At 41.5% G+C, this 19,871-nt stretch overlaps 2 protein-coding genes and 2 non-coding genes across 4 annotated transcripts; 2 read left to right on the top strand and 2 right to left on the bottom strand.

The window, feature by feature from the left end:
- Window positions 1-51: 51 nt before the first annotated feature.
- LOC123081053 (DNA-directed RNA polymerase subunit beta''-like) lies at window positions 52-1,738 on the bottom strand. Its single transcript, XM_044504023.1, has one exon. It carries the CDS (start codon window positions 1,351-1,353, stop codon window positions 52-54), a length of 1,302 nt encoding a protein of 433 aa, XP_044359958.1. The 5' UTR covers window positions 1,354-1,738.
- Window positions 1,739-2,503: 765 nt separating this feature from the next.
- Window positions 2,504-7,027, bottom strand: LOC123081044 (DNA-directed RNA polymerase subunit beta''-like). The gene is made up of 3 exons (XM_044504014.1): window positions 6,974-7,027; window positions 5,949-6,007; window positions 2,504-3,902 (listed from the first exon to the last, which is right to left on the bottom strand). Exons 1-3 carry the CDS (start codon window positions 7,025-7,027, stop codon window positions 2,519-2,521), a joined length of 1,497 nt encoding a protein of 498 aa, XP_044359949.1. The 3' UTR covers window positions 2,504-2,518.
- TRNAM-CAU (transfer RNA methionine (anticodon CAU)) lies at window positions 4,277-4,350 on the top strand. The gene has a single exon. It is a non-coding gene; the product is annotated as a tRNA-Met (tRNA).
- TRNAS-UGA (transfer RNA serine (anticodon UGA)) lies at window positions 5,694-5,781 on the top strand. Its single transcript has one exon. It is a non-coding gene; the product is annotated as a tRNA-Ser (tRNA).
- Window positions 7,028-19,871: the final 12,844 nt, after the last annotated feature.

The following is a 19,871-nucleotide window of genomic DNA, read 5'->3' as shown; positions in this document are numbered from 1 at the left end:
TATTTTTATGTATCCTTAAATGATATAGGGTTAAATGTTAAGTGGGGGTTCTTATGTCTCATAAAAATTGTTTGTTACGTTAGAATATGAAGAAACTAATTCTGTATGGAGAAACAAAAAATCTCTCATTTCCGACGCGAATAGATTTTTTTTTTCGAAATAAAGGTTCTTGTCTTGTGGGGAACGATGCACAAATTTTTGGAATCCGGTACCAACAGGTATAATCCCCCCCAGAACTACGTTTTCTTTCAAGCCTTTCAACCAATCAATGCGACCTCGTAGGGCAGCTTTTGCTAAAACTCGAGCAGTTTCTTGAAAACTTGCTTCAGATATGAAACTTTGGGTATTCAGGGAAGCCCTTGTTATTCCCAATAAGATTGCCCGATAATAGATCGATTCATCCAAAGCTCGCCCTGCTCGTTCCGCTCGCAATAGTCCGATTAATTCCCCAGGCGAAAAAACATTAGACATTCCATCTTCGGAAACCCGCACTTTTGATGTTACTTGGCGTATAATAATCTCTATATGTCTATTATGGATCTGTACCCCTTGGGATCGATAAACCTTTTGGATTTTATTAACCAAAGAGATACGACTTTGGGCTATGGTTAGCTCAGCTCCAATCAAGAATCCCCAAGGGACCCCAAGAATTCTTGGTATACGCTCATTCCAATCCTCAATTCTCCTTTCGAGATTCGGGGATAATGAATCAATTGAACGCGCTTCAAAGATTTGTTCCACTTTTGGAAGACCTTGCGTTATGTCACTAGATCTCGATTTTTCATATATAAACGTAACTAACCTATCTCCCTTGTAAAGGATTTCTCCATAATGACCATTAACAGTTGCTCCTGTAGTGGCCAAATAAGGTTTAGCTGCTCTTATAACAAAGGAATTCATATTTACAATGAAAATTTGACCGGATTTTTTTATGTGCGATTTAAATAGACATACATTTTCACAAATAAATTGTCCAAGGTGAATTATTGCCAATGTCTCTTCCCAAGAATCATGATGGACAAAGTGACAATTCAAAAGGAATGGATCCAACATTATGTTACTATCGAAATTAGAAATCCTTTTATTTTCATCTATTAAAGAGTATTTAAGTTCTTGAAGTACTTGGAAGGTTTGTTTTAAATTGTCAACGAACAAATATTTTTTTAACAGGATTTTATTATGCGTTAGTAAATAGTAAGATGAAGAAAAATGCGATATACTAGCTACAATAGCGCCTAAGGGCCCAAAAATTTCTCGAATAGGAATTCTAGGATTCCATTCTTTTATCGCATTGGGATGTTTTGAATTCTTGAATAAACCAATTCGAGAACAGTTGGATGCCGACAAAATCATCAAAGAGTGGTATTCTTTATTTCGATTCAACAAAGTGCCAATAGCTTCTGGATGTTGGCTAAGTGATTCAATCTTCGCCTTGGAATAAAAAGAATTGATATTGGCGCGATCTAACCTATTATGGGGAATCGGTCCTGCACTTGTCCTATCATACCTTTTTCGTGTATACGAAATAGTGGACTTGACTAACTCAATTCTTAGGAAATCGCGAATAAGATCATTTGCTCTTACCTCAACAAGGGAAGCACCAGCCTTTTCTTTTTCTTCTTGTTCCCAATTCACTACTAAGCAAGTTCTAACAAATTGACTATTTGTGTGATAAATTCTTTGAGTTAACTTGCTATTTTCATGAGAAATAAAATTGACAAGTCAAATTTGGAGATTATTTTCTTCTTGCAAGAGATCCTGCGGGAAAAGTGTTGCTAAATTTCTTCCTTCGTCCATTTCATATGCCACTGTAGGGCGAACAGAAACAAAATACTTTTCCTTGCTCTTGAGAATTTTTTTCCGTTGAACATAGACCCAATTTTTCCTTTTTTTTGATTCCTTAGAATCTTTTTTTGTCTTTCTGCCGGTATCAAACAACCACCTAATATCTTATCCGCCTCTTCAGGAAAATGAATATCTCCGAAAAATATTTTGAGTTCCGTATGGCTTTTTTTCTCTTCACTCGGACCAGTCCGCCTAGTCGACTTCTTGTATTTTTTGTGAGTTGTGTATCCACTCCAATAATACTATTGTCAAGTATCTTTAGGGATGAAGATCTCGGCAAGATATGAAGTTCTTGAAGAATGAAAAAAAACCGATCTACTTCTTTTTGGTATTTTAGACTAAATTCTTTTGTTCCTTGATGCTCAATCAAACCCTCTTTTTTTAAGATGGAATCTTCCTCTGGGCTCTCATATTCATCCTCTGAATCTTCTTCTGAGTCTTCCTCTAAAGTACCATATTTTTCCTCTGCGCTTTCCCCGGGGCTGCCATATTCGTCTTCTGAGTCTTCCTCTATAGTTCCATATTAGTCCTCTTGGGTCCTATATTTGCTCTCTGGGCTCCCATATTCCTCTTCTGAGTCTTTCTCTAAAGTCCTATATTCGTTCTCTGGGTTCCCATATTCGTTTTCTGGGCTCCCATATTCGTCTTCTAGGATTTCATATTTGTATTCGTCTTATAGGATTCCATATTTAGATTCTTCTAGGGTTTCATATTCATATTCGTCCTCTCGGGTCCTGTATTCGTCTTCTAGGGTCTCATATTCCTCTTCTGAGTCTTCCGCTCGAGTCCTATATTCTTCTTCTAGGGTCCTATATCTAAATTTAACAATTCCTGAACCCTTTTTATCTTTTCTGTATCGGGGATCGTCAAAATAAGCAAAAATAGTATTTCTACGTAAAACACCCATAAGGGGGATTTCAATTGAAATCCCAAAACAGGATATTAGTTCTTTCTCTTGTTCTTGATGATATTGTAATGGAATGACGAACCTATTTCTTCGCTTTTTCGCCAACAAATCTGAATTATCTTGAAAAATAGAAGGATAGATAAAATTCCAATGGCCATTGGACATGATTCGATCCGACGTTGAATAATCAAGAATTTCCCTATCTTTTTTACCATAAGTATTCATTTGATCTTGATCCTTGTGGAGTGAAAAAGACGCTATACTGGATCTGCACATACTTACTGACAATATCCATAAATGGCTTGTTTTTGGTAATCGGCGAAGATTACCATATTGATATTCGGGCGCATGGTAAACATCAGTACTCCAGTGCATTTCGTCGTCTGATTCAGAATAAATATGCTTTTGTACCCTTTCTTTAAAATGTAAAGTGGACGTTCCGGCACGAATCTCCGGAATTACTTGTTCGGATTTTACATATTGATCATTTTGCACTAGAATCAAGCTTTTTGAGGGAATATTCACACTATATAGAATATCTTGACTCTGAATAGTTACATGCAAGTCTATATAACATAGAAAAGCAGGCTGCCCATGACGGGTACATGTGGGGTGAACCAAATTCTCATTGAATTTTATTTTTCCATTCGAAGGGGATCGTACAAGGTCGGCAGTACCCCCTGTGAATACTCCGCCAGTATGAAAAGTTCTTAATGTGAGTTGAGTCCCTGGCTCCCCAATTGATTGACCTGCAATAATACCTATGGCTTCTCCCAATTCGACCAGATCACTATGAGTAGGACTCCGGCCATAGCATAATTGACAGATCCAAGAAGTGCTTCGGCAAGTAAAGGGGGTTCTAATATATATTGGTTGTGCTCGAAATGGTTGTGCTCGAAAGGCAGTTATGAATCGATTGACTAATCCAATTCCAATATCTTGATTTCGCGCGGCAATGCATCGTGAACCGATATATATATCGTCTGCTAATACACGACCAATTAATGTTTGGACAAAAAGTTTTTCCGTCATCCCATTTTGAGGACTTACAGAAATACCTCGGATAGTACCATCCGATAGTTTTGGTTTACTAGAACCATCCGCATATTGTTTCAGCTCGGTGGAAACCCAATTCTTTTCCTCAGGATCTCTTGAATGAAATTAGGGAACGAAGTAAGTAGATTAGATGGATTTAGATAGAATTTCTATCTCCTACTCTATAAGGATCATCTAGAAAGCGGAGAGCTTTGGTTCCATTCAAATAGAAAAGCTGACATAGATGTTAAGTGGTGAGAATATCCATAAAGGAGCCGAATGAAATCAAAATTTCATGTTCGGTTTGGAATTAGAGACGTTAAAAATAATCAACCAACGTCGACTATAACCCCTAGCCTTCCAAGCTAACGATGCGGGTTCGATTCCCGCTACCCGCTCCATTCTGTATAAAAGGAGTATTCTATTTGTCTAGACATGTTAGAGGCTTGTATTCAAGCCTTTTTTGTCCACCAGTTTCTGGTACTCCAGAGCGGAGTAGAGCAGTTTGGTAGCTCACGAGGCTCATAACCTTGAGGTCACGGGTTCGATTCCCGTCTCCGCACTTAGCAGTCTGTATAAAAGGAGTATTCTATTTCTCTAGATATGGTAGAGGGGCGTATCCAACCCTTTTTTATTCATTAGCTCCCGGCCCTAGAGGGCAAAATTGAGCAATTTGCGAAGTCACTAGCCTTCAAAAAAAGAAGGCGCAAGGCTTCTCCCTACCCTGCAGAAAATAAAAATGAAACGAAAGGGACAGTCTACCTCCCCCTTCCCTTTAAAAACAGTTTGCCCCGTTGTTTGTCTCAGTTAATACCCAATTTTTGGAGCTCTCTTGGCGAGTTCTATTTCTGCCTCCGGAGCGCCCTCTTTTTTTGAGTGGGATGCAAAGGAAGGGTAAGATAGTAAGGGATACGGCACTAGACTAACACCTAATTAATACTTAATTTAATATAAGTAGTTAAACAGTTAACTAGACTAAACTTTTTATCATAGTACTTTGAGAAATTAAGCAGGCGAGCGGCGGGAATCGAACCCGTATCTTCTCCTTGGCAAGGAGATATTTTACCATTGAAGTACGCTCGCTACGGTATATATTTTATAGCGTATATCCGCCTGGGTCGACCTTCTATGTCTGGGTCGACTGTTTCATTTCATTTTCTATTATATTAGAGTTTTCTTTTTTTTATTATCTGTCAATGAATATTCTAATGGGAATGGAATTTCATAATACTGAAAGAGAAGAGCTAGCAATTCGGAACGCAAATTGCGTTTTAATACATCTCACTATTCTAATTTTTTAGAAGAAATGGCCTTTATTATTTCTTTTTTATGGGGTTAATAAACATTAACCAAATTTAATTTAAGAAATGAGAGAATTCAGAATAGCTACGAGAAAGACTAGTCCAATCCATAATGATGTACCAGAAAATACAACATTTTTATTATTTGACCAACCATCAGGAGAAGCAAATACAAGGGGTACACTAATTACTAAGACTGAGGAAGTCGCAATTAATGCAAAAACAGCTAATTGGAAAGCAATAGTTATATTTCTAATCCTCCAAGCTACCATCAAATAAAGTTGACTACATATTTGATCGCTCACTTAACCAAAATTGTAAAAAAATACAAGAAGTAGGAGGGGTTTAATCATGAATCCATTGATTCTTCTCTTTAATTCAAATTTATTACTTAAACCGCTTTTTTATTTGGATATGGGGGTGAGAAGAGATTATTTACTCTTTATTTCACAAGCGGGTATAGCAGATCCTGTATCCGTGTATACAGTATACATAGATATATCGAAAAGGAACTTGTATCTGATATCTTTCTAGAGGCTAATAAATCTTTTTATTTTTTATATGACTATGTTCTATTTGTAGGAGTAAAATAAGGATTAGGCTGTGGAGAGATGGCTGAGTGGTTGATAGCTCCGGTCTTGAAAACCGGTATAGTTCTAGGAACTATTGAGGGTTCGAATCCCTCTCTCTCCTTTTGCTTAATGAATACGTTTGTTTCTTTCATTTTTTTCTGTCCCTTATCTTTCTTTCATAAAAAGGAATGAATGGCTCGGCTAGATGGAATAACCGAGCCAGAACAGAAAAAAAGTAGAACAAGTATAAATAAGAAAATCTTAGTTAAGAGGGTTCATGTAAAGAACAGGTTCCAAATCACGATCGATTCCCTTTTCAAAACCTGCTGCAGCAGCTCGGGCTCTTCCTGCATGCCATAAATGGCCCACAACGTTGCTGTGATGAAGGAATATCCTGAGACGTTACGGAAAACATGCACATGCATTGCCGCAAAGAGACGGTCAGTTATTAAAGATAAAAAGGGAGCGGCCAGAAAAATTATGGTAGGAACGAGGCAAAGGCTCAACCACACGCACAGACGGCATCAACATCGTCGTCTCCGTTAATCTTGACAGCAGCTGCCGTATGGAGACATGCTACAAGGATAGCTACAAGATCAACCGTTCTTGGCTGACAGCTCAAACCTGTACTGCAACATGATAGCTATGTTTTTTTTTTACTTCTCCATCTATTTCTGCATATTAAGTCATAAAATCCCTCGGTAATTGGTAAAGAGTAGAAGATATGTGCCAGAATCAACAATTCAGCACATATAGTTACATAATAAAAAAATATTATAATGATAAAAACACATCATAATTGACCAAACTTGCATGCAGAAGCGTTTTCAGAATAAAAGAAAATTAATACAAAGTAATATACCCTACTTAAATTAAATAGTATTTTAAGTAAAAACTGATTTGTACCCTTATTAATCAATCACTAAAATGCATAATCAATCACTCTATAATCAGATTGACATAATATGACATATTTATTTCGTCGGAGTTGTACGGTTGCAATTTAAATCAAAATAATTGAAAGCTGTAAGAAAAGAAAATACATCAAAATCGCAACTGGAATAGTGCATTAAAGAGAATGGACCACAACCGGTCATAAAAGAAAATTACATGACTCCGCCACATAATCTAGGATGTATTATACATTGTGTAATAGTGTAAGCTACAAAATACATTCATATGAGAATGTTCTGCTAATATTTAGGATGTTAGAGATTTGCACCAAGTTTATGAGCCATGATGAGCCGTTTCTACTTGATATCTTGGAATCCTGATGCACCTTCCAGCACATGCGTTGCGGCGTTTGTACGTACTTTGCCCAGCGCCATGCATGCTTTAGGTGGTGGCGTGGGGTGTGACGCGTGCATCGGCGTGCCGGCGCTCGGTGCCGACGGCAAGGATAGACGTGGCTGTTGGCGTGCGTCCAGGTGATGACTCCGTGATTAGTGCTACAACCCTAACGACTTGTGTATATTTGCGTGTGTGCACTGATCTTCTATATCTCAAGTTCACAACCCAGGCATGTAGCAGAGTATTTAAACGAACCTCCTGCTGTATTCTCCAGACTATTGGATGAATGATCCCTAGCTTCTGAACAAGAAATATTTAGTGCCCACCCTCTAATTTAGGCCTTCCATATCAAGCAGCTGTCCTTTCTATCACAGACACATTCTCTTTGACACCCTCTAATTTAGTGCCCACCCCTTCTCTCAGCGTATGGTGCTAGAGTTGCTTGCTTGCAATACATACAAAGCCACCACCGCATGTACCCTGCATTTTAGAAATAAATCTTTCTTTTTTCTCACACCAGCTCAAAAGAGTACTTTATTTTCTTGATTTTATAGCACACTATGCTGCCGTTGACAAACAGATGAAAGAGGATGGCTTTACAGTATCTCATTACCCTGCAGGTGAAATATCGATGGTATATTAGATGTTGAGGCATGGGAATGCTGAAGCTGAAGCTACTTGATAGGGTTGTACTCCATAGTAGGCAGGTTTGCATTTTTTTACCACGTAAACTGGCTATTGTTTGTTCATATGATTTTAATGAAAAATCCACGTCGGCACTTGCTTCTACTGGCTCAGCCAGCGCAAGGGCCGCATCGTCCACTACGACGCCGCTCGTGGCGGGCGCTGCTACGCGAGCCGCCGGAGGCGGAGCAGTCCAAGTGCCGGGTGGGGCGGGCGCTGGGCAAGGTGGGCGCGGCGCTCCGGCTGTGCGTGTTCGACATCCGTGACGAGAAGGGCGACTCGATGCTCCCGCATGACGGCCTGGAGGGCGTGCACGGTGTGTGGCTGATGGAGGGCGTGTCGGCGACCTCGCGCCCGTCGTGGCAGCGCATGCACGAGGAGTTGGTGGAGGACATCTTGGTGTGGTACTTCCTGACCGGCGTCGAACGTGCAATTCTTCGGGAGTGCGAGACATCCCATGCTCACATATACCTATTTTTATCTTTATCTTTTCTTTACCTACTAATCTTTACCTCGTGTGGAGAGGAGGTAGGTCGTCCCTCCTTGCGGACGCACGGACGAGGGTCTCATGCTGCCGCTGTGCATCAGGTGTTCCTGATGTGCCCCCCTTGCTGCGTAGGCGAGGCCTATTTTCTGTGTCCCCTCAACCTAGATTACAACATTGTATGATATGTGGTTTTTCTTGTGGTTCATATGGATCAGACAAGAGCTTTCCTTTTCTGTTGGGATTTGTAGCTCATTTGGACTCACGATTGTAAATCATGGTTTAGTTTTTAGAGTTTTCACTTTGTCATGTGCACACCACATGTTTGAAAAAACCGCCTACCAATATAAGCTGGCCTTAGCCCCCGTTGGCGTGCACCAGTAAATAGTCGGTCCCTGTAGTGGGGGTGTTACTCGCTTCCAAGACAGAATCTATAGGAACAATGTGCTGCATTAGTTCTGATATTTCCGCTATCGAGGTGCACGAGAAGTAGTTCTGGAAGTCCTGGGACTACGATGGAAAGCGGGTCTAGGTGTGGAGCCACCGCCATCTGATAGTACTTCAACTTACAATTTGTGTGAATCCACTGTCTATTCTCATTGCTTAATTTGCATTGATTGTTCCACTCACATATAGCTAATATTAATTTTCATACGTGTTGAAGGTTGATTTGTGCATGAAATGCTTTGTGAATCTGAGCGGTTTGGCTTTTTATCAAGGAATCTCGCGCAATCTTTGTTTTCGACAACAATTGGTGCAGGTACAGAACAGGGAGCATTTCTCCCTTTGGACATTTGTATGACGTTGTATAGCAATTAACATGTTTGGATCTGTAGTTTCCCCCAAAATGCAGTGTTTACTTTCCATTTGGAGCATAGGGTACATTTTTTACCCACTTCCCTGGTAAAAACACTATCCACCTTCAAATATACTCCCTCTGTAAAGAAATATAAGGTTTTCCGAGGGAGTATACAAGTTCTCTGATAAGGTAGTCGTGGGAAGAATATTTTTGGATTACATTGTAAATGATTTGAGTGACCACAAATGTGACTTTCTTTTTTGTTTCTTTTCAGTTTTCAGCTCATAGATGAGAAGGCGTACTTGAGCAGTATGAGAAGACCCAATTCCATTATCTCATAAGTCAGAAGTTTCCCATTTACTGACTTTGGTACTACTTTTGAAATGAACGGTCAATCTACTATCAGCACCATGATTATGTGTCAATTGTAGATTCTTAATTGCTTAGAATTATTTTATTTGCTTGATTCCTTCCGTTGATATTTATTCAACAACAAAATATTTTCAAGATTGACCCGTGTGAGGATTGAACTTGTGAATAGATGTGGCATCAAACTAAGTCAGTTGACACCTTGCTCACCTTTTTTGCTTGGAGTCTGGCTCTTGCTCCATAGTGAAGCATGGGCACAAATATATAACTAAACCGACAGGGTGATTTCATCGGTGGAAGAATTATATGATCGTGTGCGTGGATCATTTCTCCCGGTGCAACGCACGGGCATTTTGACTTTGTGGGTTCACCATCACAATACGCTTTCGCAAAGTCATAATACGCTTTTACGATTCGTATAGACAAAATTGTAATATAAATGAGGTGGTACTGTTCGCACACGAACACGTCATCGTGTACCTCCAACGCCGAGGGTGATGCACCGCAGCTCACGTCGAAGGAGACCCATCGAAAGCGCGGTACGCAAGACAATCCGGCGGGTGCTTTTGTAGACCCGAAACCCCACACGCCCGGGAGGGACCCCATCAGGGCGCGCGGAGGCTATGGGTTGCTCTAGGTCGACCTGATCGCCCCTAGGGCCTCGAGGTTCGCCGCCCTGCAACAAGAAGAACAGACGAAGAACGAGGAAGAAGAAGAACTAGGGTTAAGGAGAAAAGATAAAAGATAAAAAGTGGTAAATTGATTGATCGATTGTGTGTTGTTCAAACGGCCGTCACCCCTTAGGTATATAAGAGGCGGCTGGACTTCCCGTGCAAGGAAAAGGCTTGGATTCACGTTCAAAACCCTAGTCAAATTCGGATTGGTTTTGTCCGAACTTTCCAAAACTGTTCGGTTTAAACTGGCTGCACCTTGCGGGTCTTTTTTGTGGTGGTAAACGATCTCGGATGAAAACGAGCCCAAAAGCAATCTTGACCGTTTCGACGAGACGAACAACTTTTATGTTGAACGTTTTTTGATCATAGGTCATCTTGAGGGTCAAATCGGTCGCGCAAAACAGGCTATCCCTCGCGCTACCCATCAGACAGGGTGTCTGGTGGGACGCGCCAGTTTTTGCCTCCTGACAGGGCTGTATTCCGATGGCTCTAACTTTTTCATAAGAACTTGGATTGGAATGATTTTTATATCAAAATCAATCGTTTCGACGAGACGAAGACAATCCATGTAGATAATTTTTCCATTTGAGGTCGTCTTGGGGGCTTAATCAGCCAAGCTGTACTCTGAATATAAGATCTTAGTATTTTGAGCATAGTTTCGGTCTTCAAGATGAAATCGGACTGTGATGACCCAAACTTCAAAGATGTTCATATCGACAATACGGAACTCTTTCATAAAGATCACTTCTCCATTTGAGGCCATCTTAAATAAGTTATTGACCATGCCAAAATCTGGTGTCAACACATGCCCTCCTGTTTTTCGGTAAAACTTGTGTGCCGAAAAATAACTTGCACGAAGTTTGTTCTAAGCACGATGTCAACACTCCATCGGCCGTTTTATACGTGCTTTGGACGATAAGTATATATCGGCCATTTAGATTAGCAACAAAAATGAAGCTAATCGAACATATAATGATTTGGTAATACCCTTTCATGATGTAAGAAATTATATTGCATCCATGGGTCAAAATAAGTCCACGGAAGGTAACCAGTCATACCTGAGGATGAATTCCATGGCATATGCATTAGTGACATAGTTGAAGAATATGGATGTTGTTTGAACCGAAGATTCTGATGTGCAAACCCTCGACTTGGTTGTTCGAAGCTTGCACTCTTCTCTTTCTTCACCTTTGTCGCACTTATTGCAACGAAATCTTGCATATTATTCTTGTTTTTAGTACTTCCTTTGGGAACCCATGCCATGTTCATCCTTTCAAGTTCTTGTGCACTAAACTTTTGTACTTTCTTCTTTTGCCAATATGGTAAGCCGAGTGGGCACCCCGGTTGCGATTTTCTTTGAAGTAATTGCAATTCTTGTTTTATCTTGGGCACTCTCAACTTCCTCCCTTCAGATTTGGCACTTGATTGACTCTCAACAATTGATTGCTTCATCTCATTGCCTTTAGTAGCCAATGTCAACATTTTAGTTGGCTCTTTTTCTTTTGAGATCAAATCTGAAGTAGCACTCTTATGCCCATCTCTTTTAACGCGGAAAACTTGCTTGACCACCTCCTTTCTATTCCTTGAGCACTGGACCGATTCCTTATGATCGAAACGGTCTTTAGCATGTGATTGTTCAAATGCTGATCTTCTTGGAGCTGCATAATATTGGTTAGATGGTCTAAAATAAGATGGAGAGTGTGCCCTCGTATCATACCTGTCCCATGATGGATATGGATCTATATGAGCATAGGGAGGCATCCACGGCATTGGCGGCGGCCCAAAATAAGGATATGAATATGTTGCATTAAATTTGCACTTTGCCAATACCGATCCTCATATTTGCGCCTTGGGGGTGATCTTGGTTTCTTTGCATGATTTGGCCGATAAGTATTCTTCTCTTCACTCTTCTTTTGATATTTATCCAATAGTTCAGCAAAGGTGATTTTTGATCTCTTACACTTGCGCTTATTTCGGCCTTTGTTTCGTTTGGTTGTGCTTGCACCAATCATTGGATTTGCTTGTTGCCCCCCAGTCCTTGGCGTCTCCATTGTAGCTTCGATGGAATTCTCGCCCTCAAAATTATGTTCATTATCCTCTTCAACAACTTTTTTACTTGAAAGCTTGACCCCATCACCTGCAGTCTTTACCTCCTCTTTAAATGGATCGGCTTGAAGCAGCTGATGCAAAAACTTTCTGCCATCGAGACCAATCGGAATAGACTGGTCATCTCTTGGTGTATCAACAAATTTCAATCGTCCTTTATCAATGGCCGATTTAACTATTTGACGAAACATATTGCAATCCTCAAAATTATGTTTGAACGAATGATGCAACCTACAATACATTCGTCCTTGAATTGATGGCTTGACATGGTGATCAAGAATTCTTATGTAATTATTTTTCAGCAATAAATCAAATATTTGGTCACACATGCTTAAATTGAAGGTAAACTTTTTGCTTTCTAGCCGATCTTGCTGTGTGAACGGCTTTGAAGATAAGCAAACGAATGGTTCAGATTTGGAATCTTCCCATTCGGCTATACATTGTGTTTTCCACTCTATCTCCGGTGTCTTTGGATAAGATATTATATTAGCATCGGATTTCTCAAAAGAAATTAACCTTGGCTTTAAACTTCCGATACGAAAATATTTAGAACACACATGTCTCAATTGAGACAAAGTGCAAGCCAAGTAAGAAATAAGCAAAGCTATCCAACTAGATATGAACTTTAGATAAAGCAACGGGGAAAGCTTTGGCCACAACAATAAGTCATTATCGGTCTTTATAAATGGTGCAATGGGTTGACCGATATAGTCTATAACAATTTTGTTGCTAACAAGTAAATTACGCTTCTTCATTGGTCTTTCAAAATTACTTATGAGAATTTTTCTTATAGAAGCATCGACAATAAAGCTGCGACCAAATCGGAAGATAGGCAAGTCACTTGCTAGACATACCTCTTCAATTACGTTGGGAGAGCATGATGGTTGTATCACTTGAATAATACTTTGTTCCACTTTTGAATGACTCTCTAATGCCTTGGCATCCTCTTTTTCTTTGATAGATTCGGTACACATACTATCTGATTCGGCTTTTTTAATAACCGAATTAACTTTGTTATCCGAATCACCACTCTTTCTTTCTTTGATTCGCAAGGTTGCTTGTTCTTGTCTAAATTCAGCAAACATTGCAGCTAGTCTATCCTTAAGCTTTTTTCGACCAATTTCAGCCCAATCTTCATCGGGTTGCCCCCCAATACTTTGAGACGCTTTCGGCAATGGTGTGTTGCCGAAATTTTGTAATTGTGCAGGGGCAACATGATATGCTACGTTACTAGGTAAAGACACATGCGCTCTAGTAGAATTCTCACTTATTCGGCCATGAGCATGAAGGTGCGGAGCCGAATCACGAATATCTACAATTGCGTATGGTGCCGAAAAATTCGTAGCATGAGGTGTAGCATACGATGTTTGAGGGTAATTGGCCGAATAACTAGTAGTAACATGACCAATTCCCCTATCCACCGGCACGTTTGAATTAACATACTGCAAGTTATTTGCTGATGAATAAAAAGTTGAAATACTTTGTTGCATACTATTGAAAGTTCCTACATAGGGTGTCTCAACTTGATTAACCAAACTCATCATGTTATTCATCGGCATATAAATTTGTGGGGTTGCCGATGCATGAGAGTTGGGATACATATGTTTCATGTTGCTAAAATTATATGAAGTAGAATCATGGAGATTTTGTTGCACCGGCCCTTGCACATAATTAGATGCATGATTGATAAAGCTAGGGCTAGCCGATACATTATGCTCATTAGATGATCTAGCAACAACATATGCATTATTTGCATCTACATATGTGAATTGGGTATTCATATTACCTTTGTAGATTGCAAACCCTAGATGACGATCTCTTCGTAACAAGAACGGGCCGGAGACCGTTCAAAGCTTCGTCCCCAGCGGAGTCGTCAAAAAATGTGTTCGCACACGAACACGTCACCGTGTACCTCCAACGCCGAGGGTGATGCACCGCAGCTCACGTCGAAGGAGACCCACCGGAAGCGCGGTACGCAAGACAATCCGGCGGGTGCTTTTGTAGACCCGAAACCCCACACACTCGGGAGGGACCCCGTCAGGGTGCGCGGAGGCTATGGGTTGCTCTAGGTCGACCTGATCGCCCCTAGGGCCTCGAGGTTCGCCGCCCTGCAACAAGAAGAACAGACGAAGAACGAGGAAGAAGAAGAACTAGGGTTAAGGAGAAAAGATAAAAGATAAAAAGTGGTAATTGATTGATCGATTGTGTGTTGTTCAATCGGCCGTCACCCCTTAGGTATATAAGAGGCGGCTGGACTTCCCGTGCAAGGAAAAGGCTTGGATTCACGTCCAAAACCCTAGTCAAATTCGGATTGGTTTTGTCCGAACTTTCCAAAACTGTTCGGTTTAAACTGGCTGCACCTTGCGGGTCTTTTTTGTGGTGGTAAACGATCTCGGATGGAAACGAGCCCAAAAGCAATCTTGACCGTTTTGACGAGACGAACAACTTTTATGTTGAACGTTTTTTGATCAAAGGTCATCTTGAGGGTCAAATCGGTCGCGCAAAATAGGCTATCCCTCGCGCTACCCATCAGACAGGGTGTCTGGTGGGGCGCGCCAGTTTTTGCCTCCTGACAGGGCTGTATTCTGATGGCTCTAACTTTTGCATACGAATTCGGATGAAACAATTTTTATATCAAAATCGATCGTTTCGACGAGACGAAGACAATCCGTGTAGATAATTTTTCCATTTGAGGTCGTCTTGAGGGCTTAATCAGCCAAACTGTACTCTGAATATAAGATCTTAATACTTTGAGCATAGTTTCGGTCTTCAAGATAAAATCGGACTGCGATGACCCAAACTTCAAAGATGTTCATATCGACAATACGGAACTCTTTCATGAAGATCACTTCTCCATTTGAGGCCATCTTAAATAAGTTATTGACCGTGCCAAAATCTGATGTCAACAGGTACTAATAGCATGTTTGTCCGTCCGTCCGGTCCGACTATCGCACATATCAAAATCGTACGGTTCCGTCTACTCTTTTGGGTTTGTTCTTCACTATGTGGCCCGCCTATGTTAGAACAGGCCTACCGAGCCAGGCTGCTCTCTTTCCCGAATAAAACGAAGACTGAAGTTCAAAAAAAAAAAAAACAAGGCTGCGTCGTCTTGCTGGGCCTGCTCCTATGTCTATGCCATCAAGAGTCTGTGTTTGTCAAAAACAAATCAAGAGTCCCCGTATTTTTCGCATCACGTCTCGCTGAATCGGAAGAAGCAGTTTCCGATACAGACTCATACACATGATATCCAACGCCCCTGAAAAATAAGATGCTCCGCTACGGGCGAGATCCTTGACCACAACTATGAAAGCGTCGGCAAGGTCATCTAAACGGCTTGATTATGTTTCATGATTCAGATCCGATCTTTCCTCTATCGGCTCCATCAACAATCGAAACAACATAGGATTTTACACATCGGAGGCGAACGGCAAGCAGAGCGATGGCGATGTCTGACGCAGCGCTGAAGGCGACCCCATCGTGCCCCCACACCCGCCCTCTCCCGCCATCGATTCGGAATTCTCTGACAGCACAATCTACCATCAGGTACCTACAGAGGAAGTCCACAGGCGTATCCTGATCGAGTAGTGGCGTTAATGAACAAAAACACATGAGTTCATATTGTTGGCTAACATCAACCCTAGATCAAAACCATTGGTGGATTTTTTCCGTGCTCTGCTGTTTTTTTCCTGCTCGTACAATTTATAGGTCAGGTGTGGTGAGGTGAAAATCTCCGCCCCGTTGGGATCCTGCCCGGATGTGGTAATGGTGGGTGAGGTGTTTCAGGCCCTTCGAACCGCGGCGCTGGCATCCATGTGATCCCTACCTTTGCCGGTGATCTCCATCCCCCGTACAGTACCTTGATCTCTTTTTTGGAGTGGTTTATGGCTGAAACGGGTGTGAATGTGATGAGTCTGCGTCTTGGTCATGGTTTTTTTTTCCGGTCATGGTTGTTTGAGTTAATTACTGGTTTACTGGCATCCTTTATGATCATTAGCATGTACCAGCGGAGTTTAATTCCATGCTTAGCTTGCAGACGCACATAATAAGTTATTAAATAAATTTGTACTTATAAGTTGCACAATGATGTCATAATTGTAGTTTCAGATGGTGGATTTAAGACAACTGACGTAGAGACACAATAAGCCTCAAGGTCAACTCATATGCTAACAGGTGCTACATCACAAAGATTTACTATGCCGTGTACTCATAATAAGTGTCGAAGAAGTGTATCATGTGTGAGCAAAAAACATTGATAAGAATCTTCCATTATTTTCCTTAGTGATATGATCATAGATGGCACAACTTACACCTTGGGGATAGTTGAGAAGTAGTTGTCCGATGATATAGACCTTTTCAGCATACTTTTACCATTCATTTAGATGTCAATATTTTTTAATACAAATATTCATAGATTCCTAATGCGTGCTTGTGAATTATGTGGGGCAATTAAGAGAGATTCCTAAGACACATTATGTATGCTGCATAAATAGTAAAGGTGCGTGGGATAATTAAGGAAGGGGTTCATGCATACTGTAAACAGGATTCAGACTAATTAAGTGGCGGGCAGATTTTTTGTGCTAGCTGATTACAATTATTACTTTAATGCATGACTTCTATTTGATGTTACTAAAACATATTCTCAATGTCTTTCTCCACACCATCTTATGCATGCAATGACCACCATAGCTATGTGCTCTCCTCTATCTCATTTGAGCATGCAACTTACACGACGAAACATCACATTCCAACGAGAGGCTGCGTTAATGAATGCGAAGAAGCTCGCTGCCTGGGGTATACATGATCGTCCAATAGAGGCGGGAAGGAGGACAATGGGGCTTAGGAGATGTTGATAACAAACTGGGACAAAGAAACGAGAGGCTGCATTAATGAATGCGAAGAAGCTCGCTGCCTGGGGTATACATGATCGTCCAATAGAGGCAGGAAGGAGGAAAATGGGGCTTAGGAGATGGTGATAACAGACCGGGACAAAGAGACGAGGACGGACGAAAATAAGTTGGAGGAATTTTATTTTCAAACACATGTAACAACGTCTCCCGTTGCAACGCACGGGCACTTGTGCTAGTCTCTCCCTAATAATAAAGCACGGATTGGGTCTCCGGGTTCACCGTCACAATACGCTTTCTTCTCATGTCATAATACGCTTTTACGATTATGTTTTGGAATTAACCGATGTGGTACTTACTTAAGAGTTCGTTTTTGCCTCCATGGTAGTACGATGGCAGACTTGGGCCTGCTTTAGTCTAGCCCATACACGTACAACTTTTTATAATCGTCCCGTTGCTAGGTGCTCGCGCTCCGCAAGGTCGACGGTCGCTGCACCTTCCTCCTCCATATGCCGTAGCCTTTGGCCCTTTGCTTCCTGCAGCGGCAAGCAGCAACAAAACTAGGAAGAATTGTGTGACGTGCAGTGCTAAGGTTGGTGGTATGATCTATGCGCCGAGTGGGATGGCAGCTGGAAACTGTTCGATCAAAACATGAGCGCTGCTCATATGAAGTAGGATGCATGTACCACATTAATTCAATGTTCAGTTATCTCGTGAGGGCCGGCGCCGAAGGAAACACCCAAGATACGTGTGTGCGTGTGATAATATATCGTACGTGGTACATCTGATCAATCATCACAGTGTAAATCAGCAGCAGCCAGCAACACACAAATTCTCTTAAATACCAAAAAAGGAGTGCACGCTAGGAGCACCTTCGGACGTAGATAGGGCTCGCCCCTCCGCCATGCCTCCTGCGGAGAGGACCTTGAGTCAAGCTACGGCTAACGCCATCTGCTGCGAGCAAATGGGTGTAGCCCATGACAACGGCACCGTTCATGTAGAACTCGCTATCGGTCACTCTGTAGCTGCCCATGGTGAGATTGGAATGGGGCAAAATCTAAGGTTAGGGATTGGAGATTTTGACGCCGGGGAGCTACTTGATAAGCTTGCAGTAGGCCCTAAGCTGACGTGGCCGGTGCGAGCGTACTTGAGACGTACGCGAGCGGTAGCCCAGGACCACATGCATGCATAGCACCCAGTAGCCGGTGCTGACGTGGCTGGTTCTTGAATATAAGTTTAATTTGTTCACCAAAAGACAGATACACAGCTAGAACAGCCCCTGTTATGGAATATGCAAGACATAGAAGGACCCAGTTTCATAGCAGCCGAACAAATGTTGGGGAATCCGATTATCTTCCATTAAGCAAGTTCTACAAATTTATACTTCATTTGCTGGTTTGAAATTGCATCGTGTATCTTGGTGAGTAACTTTAGTGATTTGGTTTTGCATAGATTTATACAAAGATTTGCTCATATTGAGAATCATGTGCAGTAATAATTATGCATTTACCCCGCAAAAAAAATTTATGCATTTAGAAGGAAGTTTTTTCTTGGGAAGCAAAGGTAGTAGATTTTGATCCAAATACAATAATAATTTTATTTCTCAATTGCTTGTGCAAAATATATGCAAGTGGCTTATATTTGATCGATAATACGGTGAAAACTTTATAGGTCGGTGTCACATGTAAATATAAATCGTATCAATTTCTGTTTTCAAGGATCAATATTGCATGCTACAAGTTTCACACCAAACTAAAGGTGAGGGAGCAAAGCGAATTGTGCACGATGGTAGGTAAACTATCGAGTACCAAACAAACTCTGAAATTTATTTTATAATATACATTGCAACATACGAGATTTTTTGCACGCACAGTTTTCATGAACAACATATGTGTTTTGCACATAATTGAATACACCGTCACATAATTGAATACACCGTCACAATTGCAACGCACGGGTATTTGTGCTAGTAATAATAAAGCACGGATTGGCTCCTTGGGTTCACCGTCACAATATGCTTCTTCTCGTGAATTTACGCTTTCAATTTTTTTCACCTATATTATTTTCTACATCCGATGTGGTACAATTTTACCTGCGTATCTTTATCTTTTGGTGATTATTAATAGTCCAGCCTAGATCTATGTACATCGATAAAAGGAAAAAAAAATAGCCGCATAATGTAAACCCACGATCAAAACCTCCTCCTTTCCTTATAAAAAAAGAATGTCTCCTCACGATCCGTTCCTCCTCCTTCTACATCTCTTTCACGATCGGTTCTCCTCAGCACGCGGACTCTCGATTGAGTTGAACACCGCCCTCGCTGCCTTCCCTAACCCCTTCCATAAATTTAGGCTTGGCATAGAGGAGGGAAGCCATGAGGAAGGTAAGGACCAGGGCGACCTAGAAGCTGAGCAGGGACTCCACGCCGGTGGGTTATTGCAGGAACTCGTCGCTGACATCCGTTGTGTTGTTCCCGTGTTGTAGACGTTGCTGGCGTACACAATATTGTCTTCCTCGACGCTGACCCACGGGGCCTGAAGGCCTGCTTCGCCGCTTTCGATTACAACATGCACACTTCCTTGCAGCCATAGCACGCCCACAGCAGTTGCCATAATTCCGTGGGTCGTGTGCATGTCTCAGCGAGACTAGGTCTGTTTGTTTCCATCGGGCGAGAAGCCGTCGGTTAGCTCTAGCCTGGTAGCGTACACCGGGATCGATCCATCCACCAGCTTCTGCTTGTACGTAGTTGTCCTCTGAAGAATCCATCCACGAGCGTGTTAGCTTAGTTAGGCTAGCTTGTACGTGTTGGTTTCTCTCGGCCATAGGCACCAGCCGGTGAAGAAATTGCATTGTAAAGTAAGTCGGATAGGTACTCAGGCATATGACCCCAACACCACCGATGTCGGTAGCGTTTGACCTGCTCAACACGCCCCCAACTCCTTGATCAATCCATGCACCTCG

The sequence above is a fragment of the Triticum aestivum genome, chromosome 1B (assembly GCF_018294505.1).
Source record: "Triticum aestivum cultivar Chinese Spring chromosome 1B, IWGSC CS RefSeq v2.1, whole genome shotgun sequence".
NCBI lineage: Eukaryota > Viridiplantae > Streptophyta > Magnoliopsida > Poales > Poaceae > Triticum > Triticum aestivum.
Note: the sequence above shows the minus strand (reverse complement) of the source record. Positions and strands in the feature narration are given on the sequence as shown.

Coding starts and splice junctions, on each gene's coding strand:
- LOC123081044 (XM_044504014.1), bottom strand. CDS start 7,027: ATGCACGCGTCACACCCCACGCCACCACCTAAAGCATGCATGGCGCTG. Junction 6,008..6,973: donor CATGCATGGCGCTGGGCAAA/GTACGTACAAAC, acceptor TATGGCATGCAG/GAAGAGCCCGAGCTGCTGCA. Junction 3,903..5,948: donor TCGATCGTGATTTGGAACCT/GTTCTTTACATG, acceptor ATTTCATTCAAG/AGATCCTGAGGAAAAGAATT.
- LOC123081053 (XM_044504023.1), bottom strand. CDS start 1,353: ATGATTTTGTCGGCATCCAACTGTTCTCGAATTGGTTTATTCAAGAAT.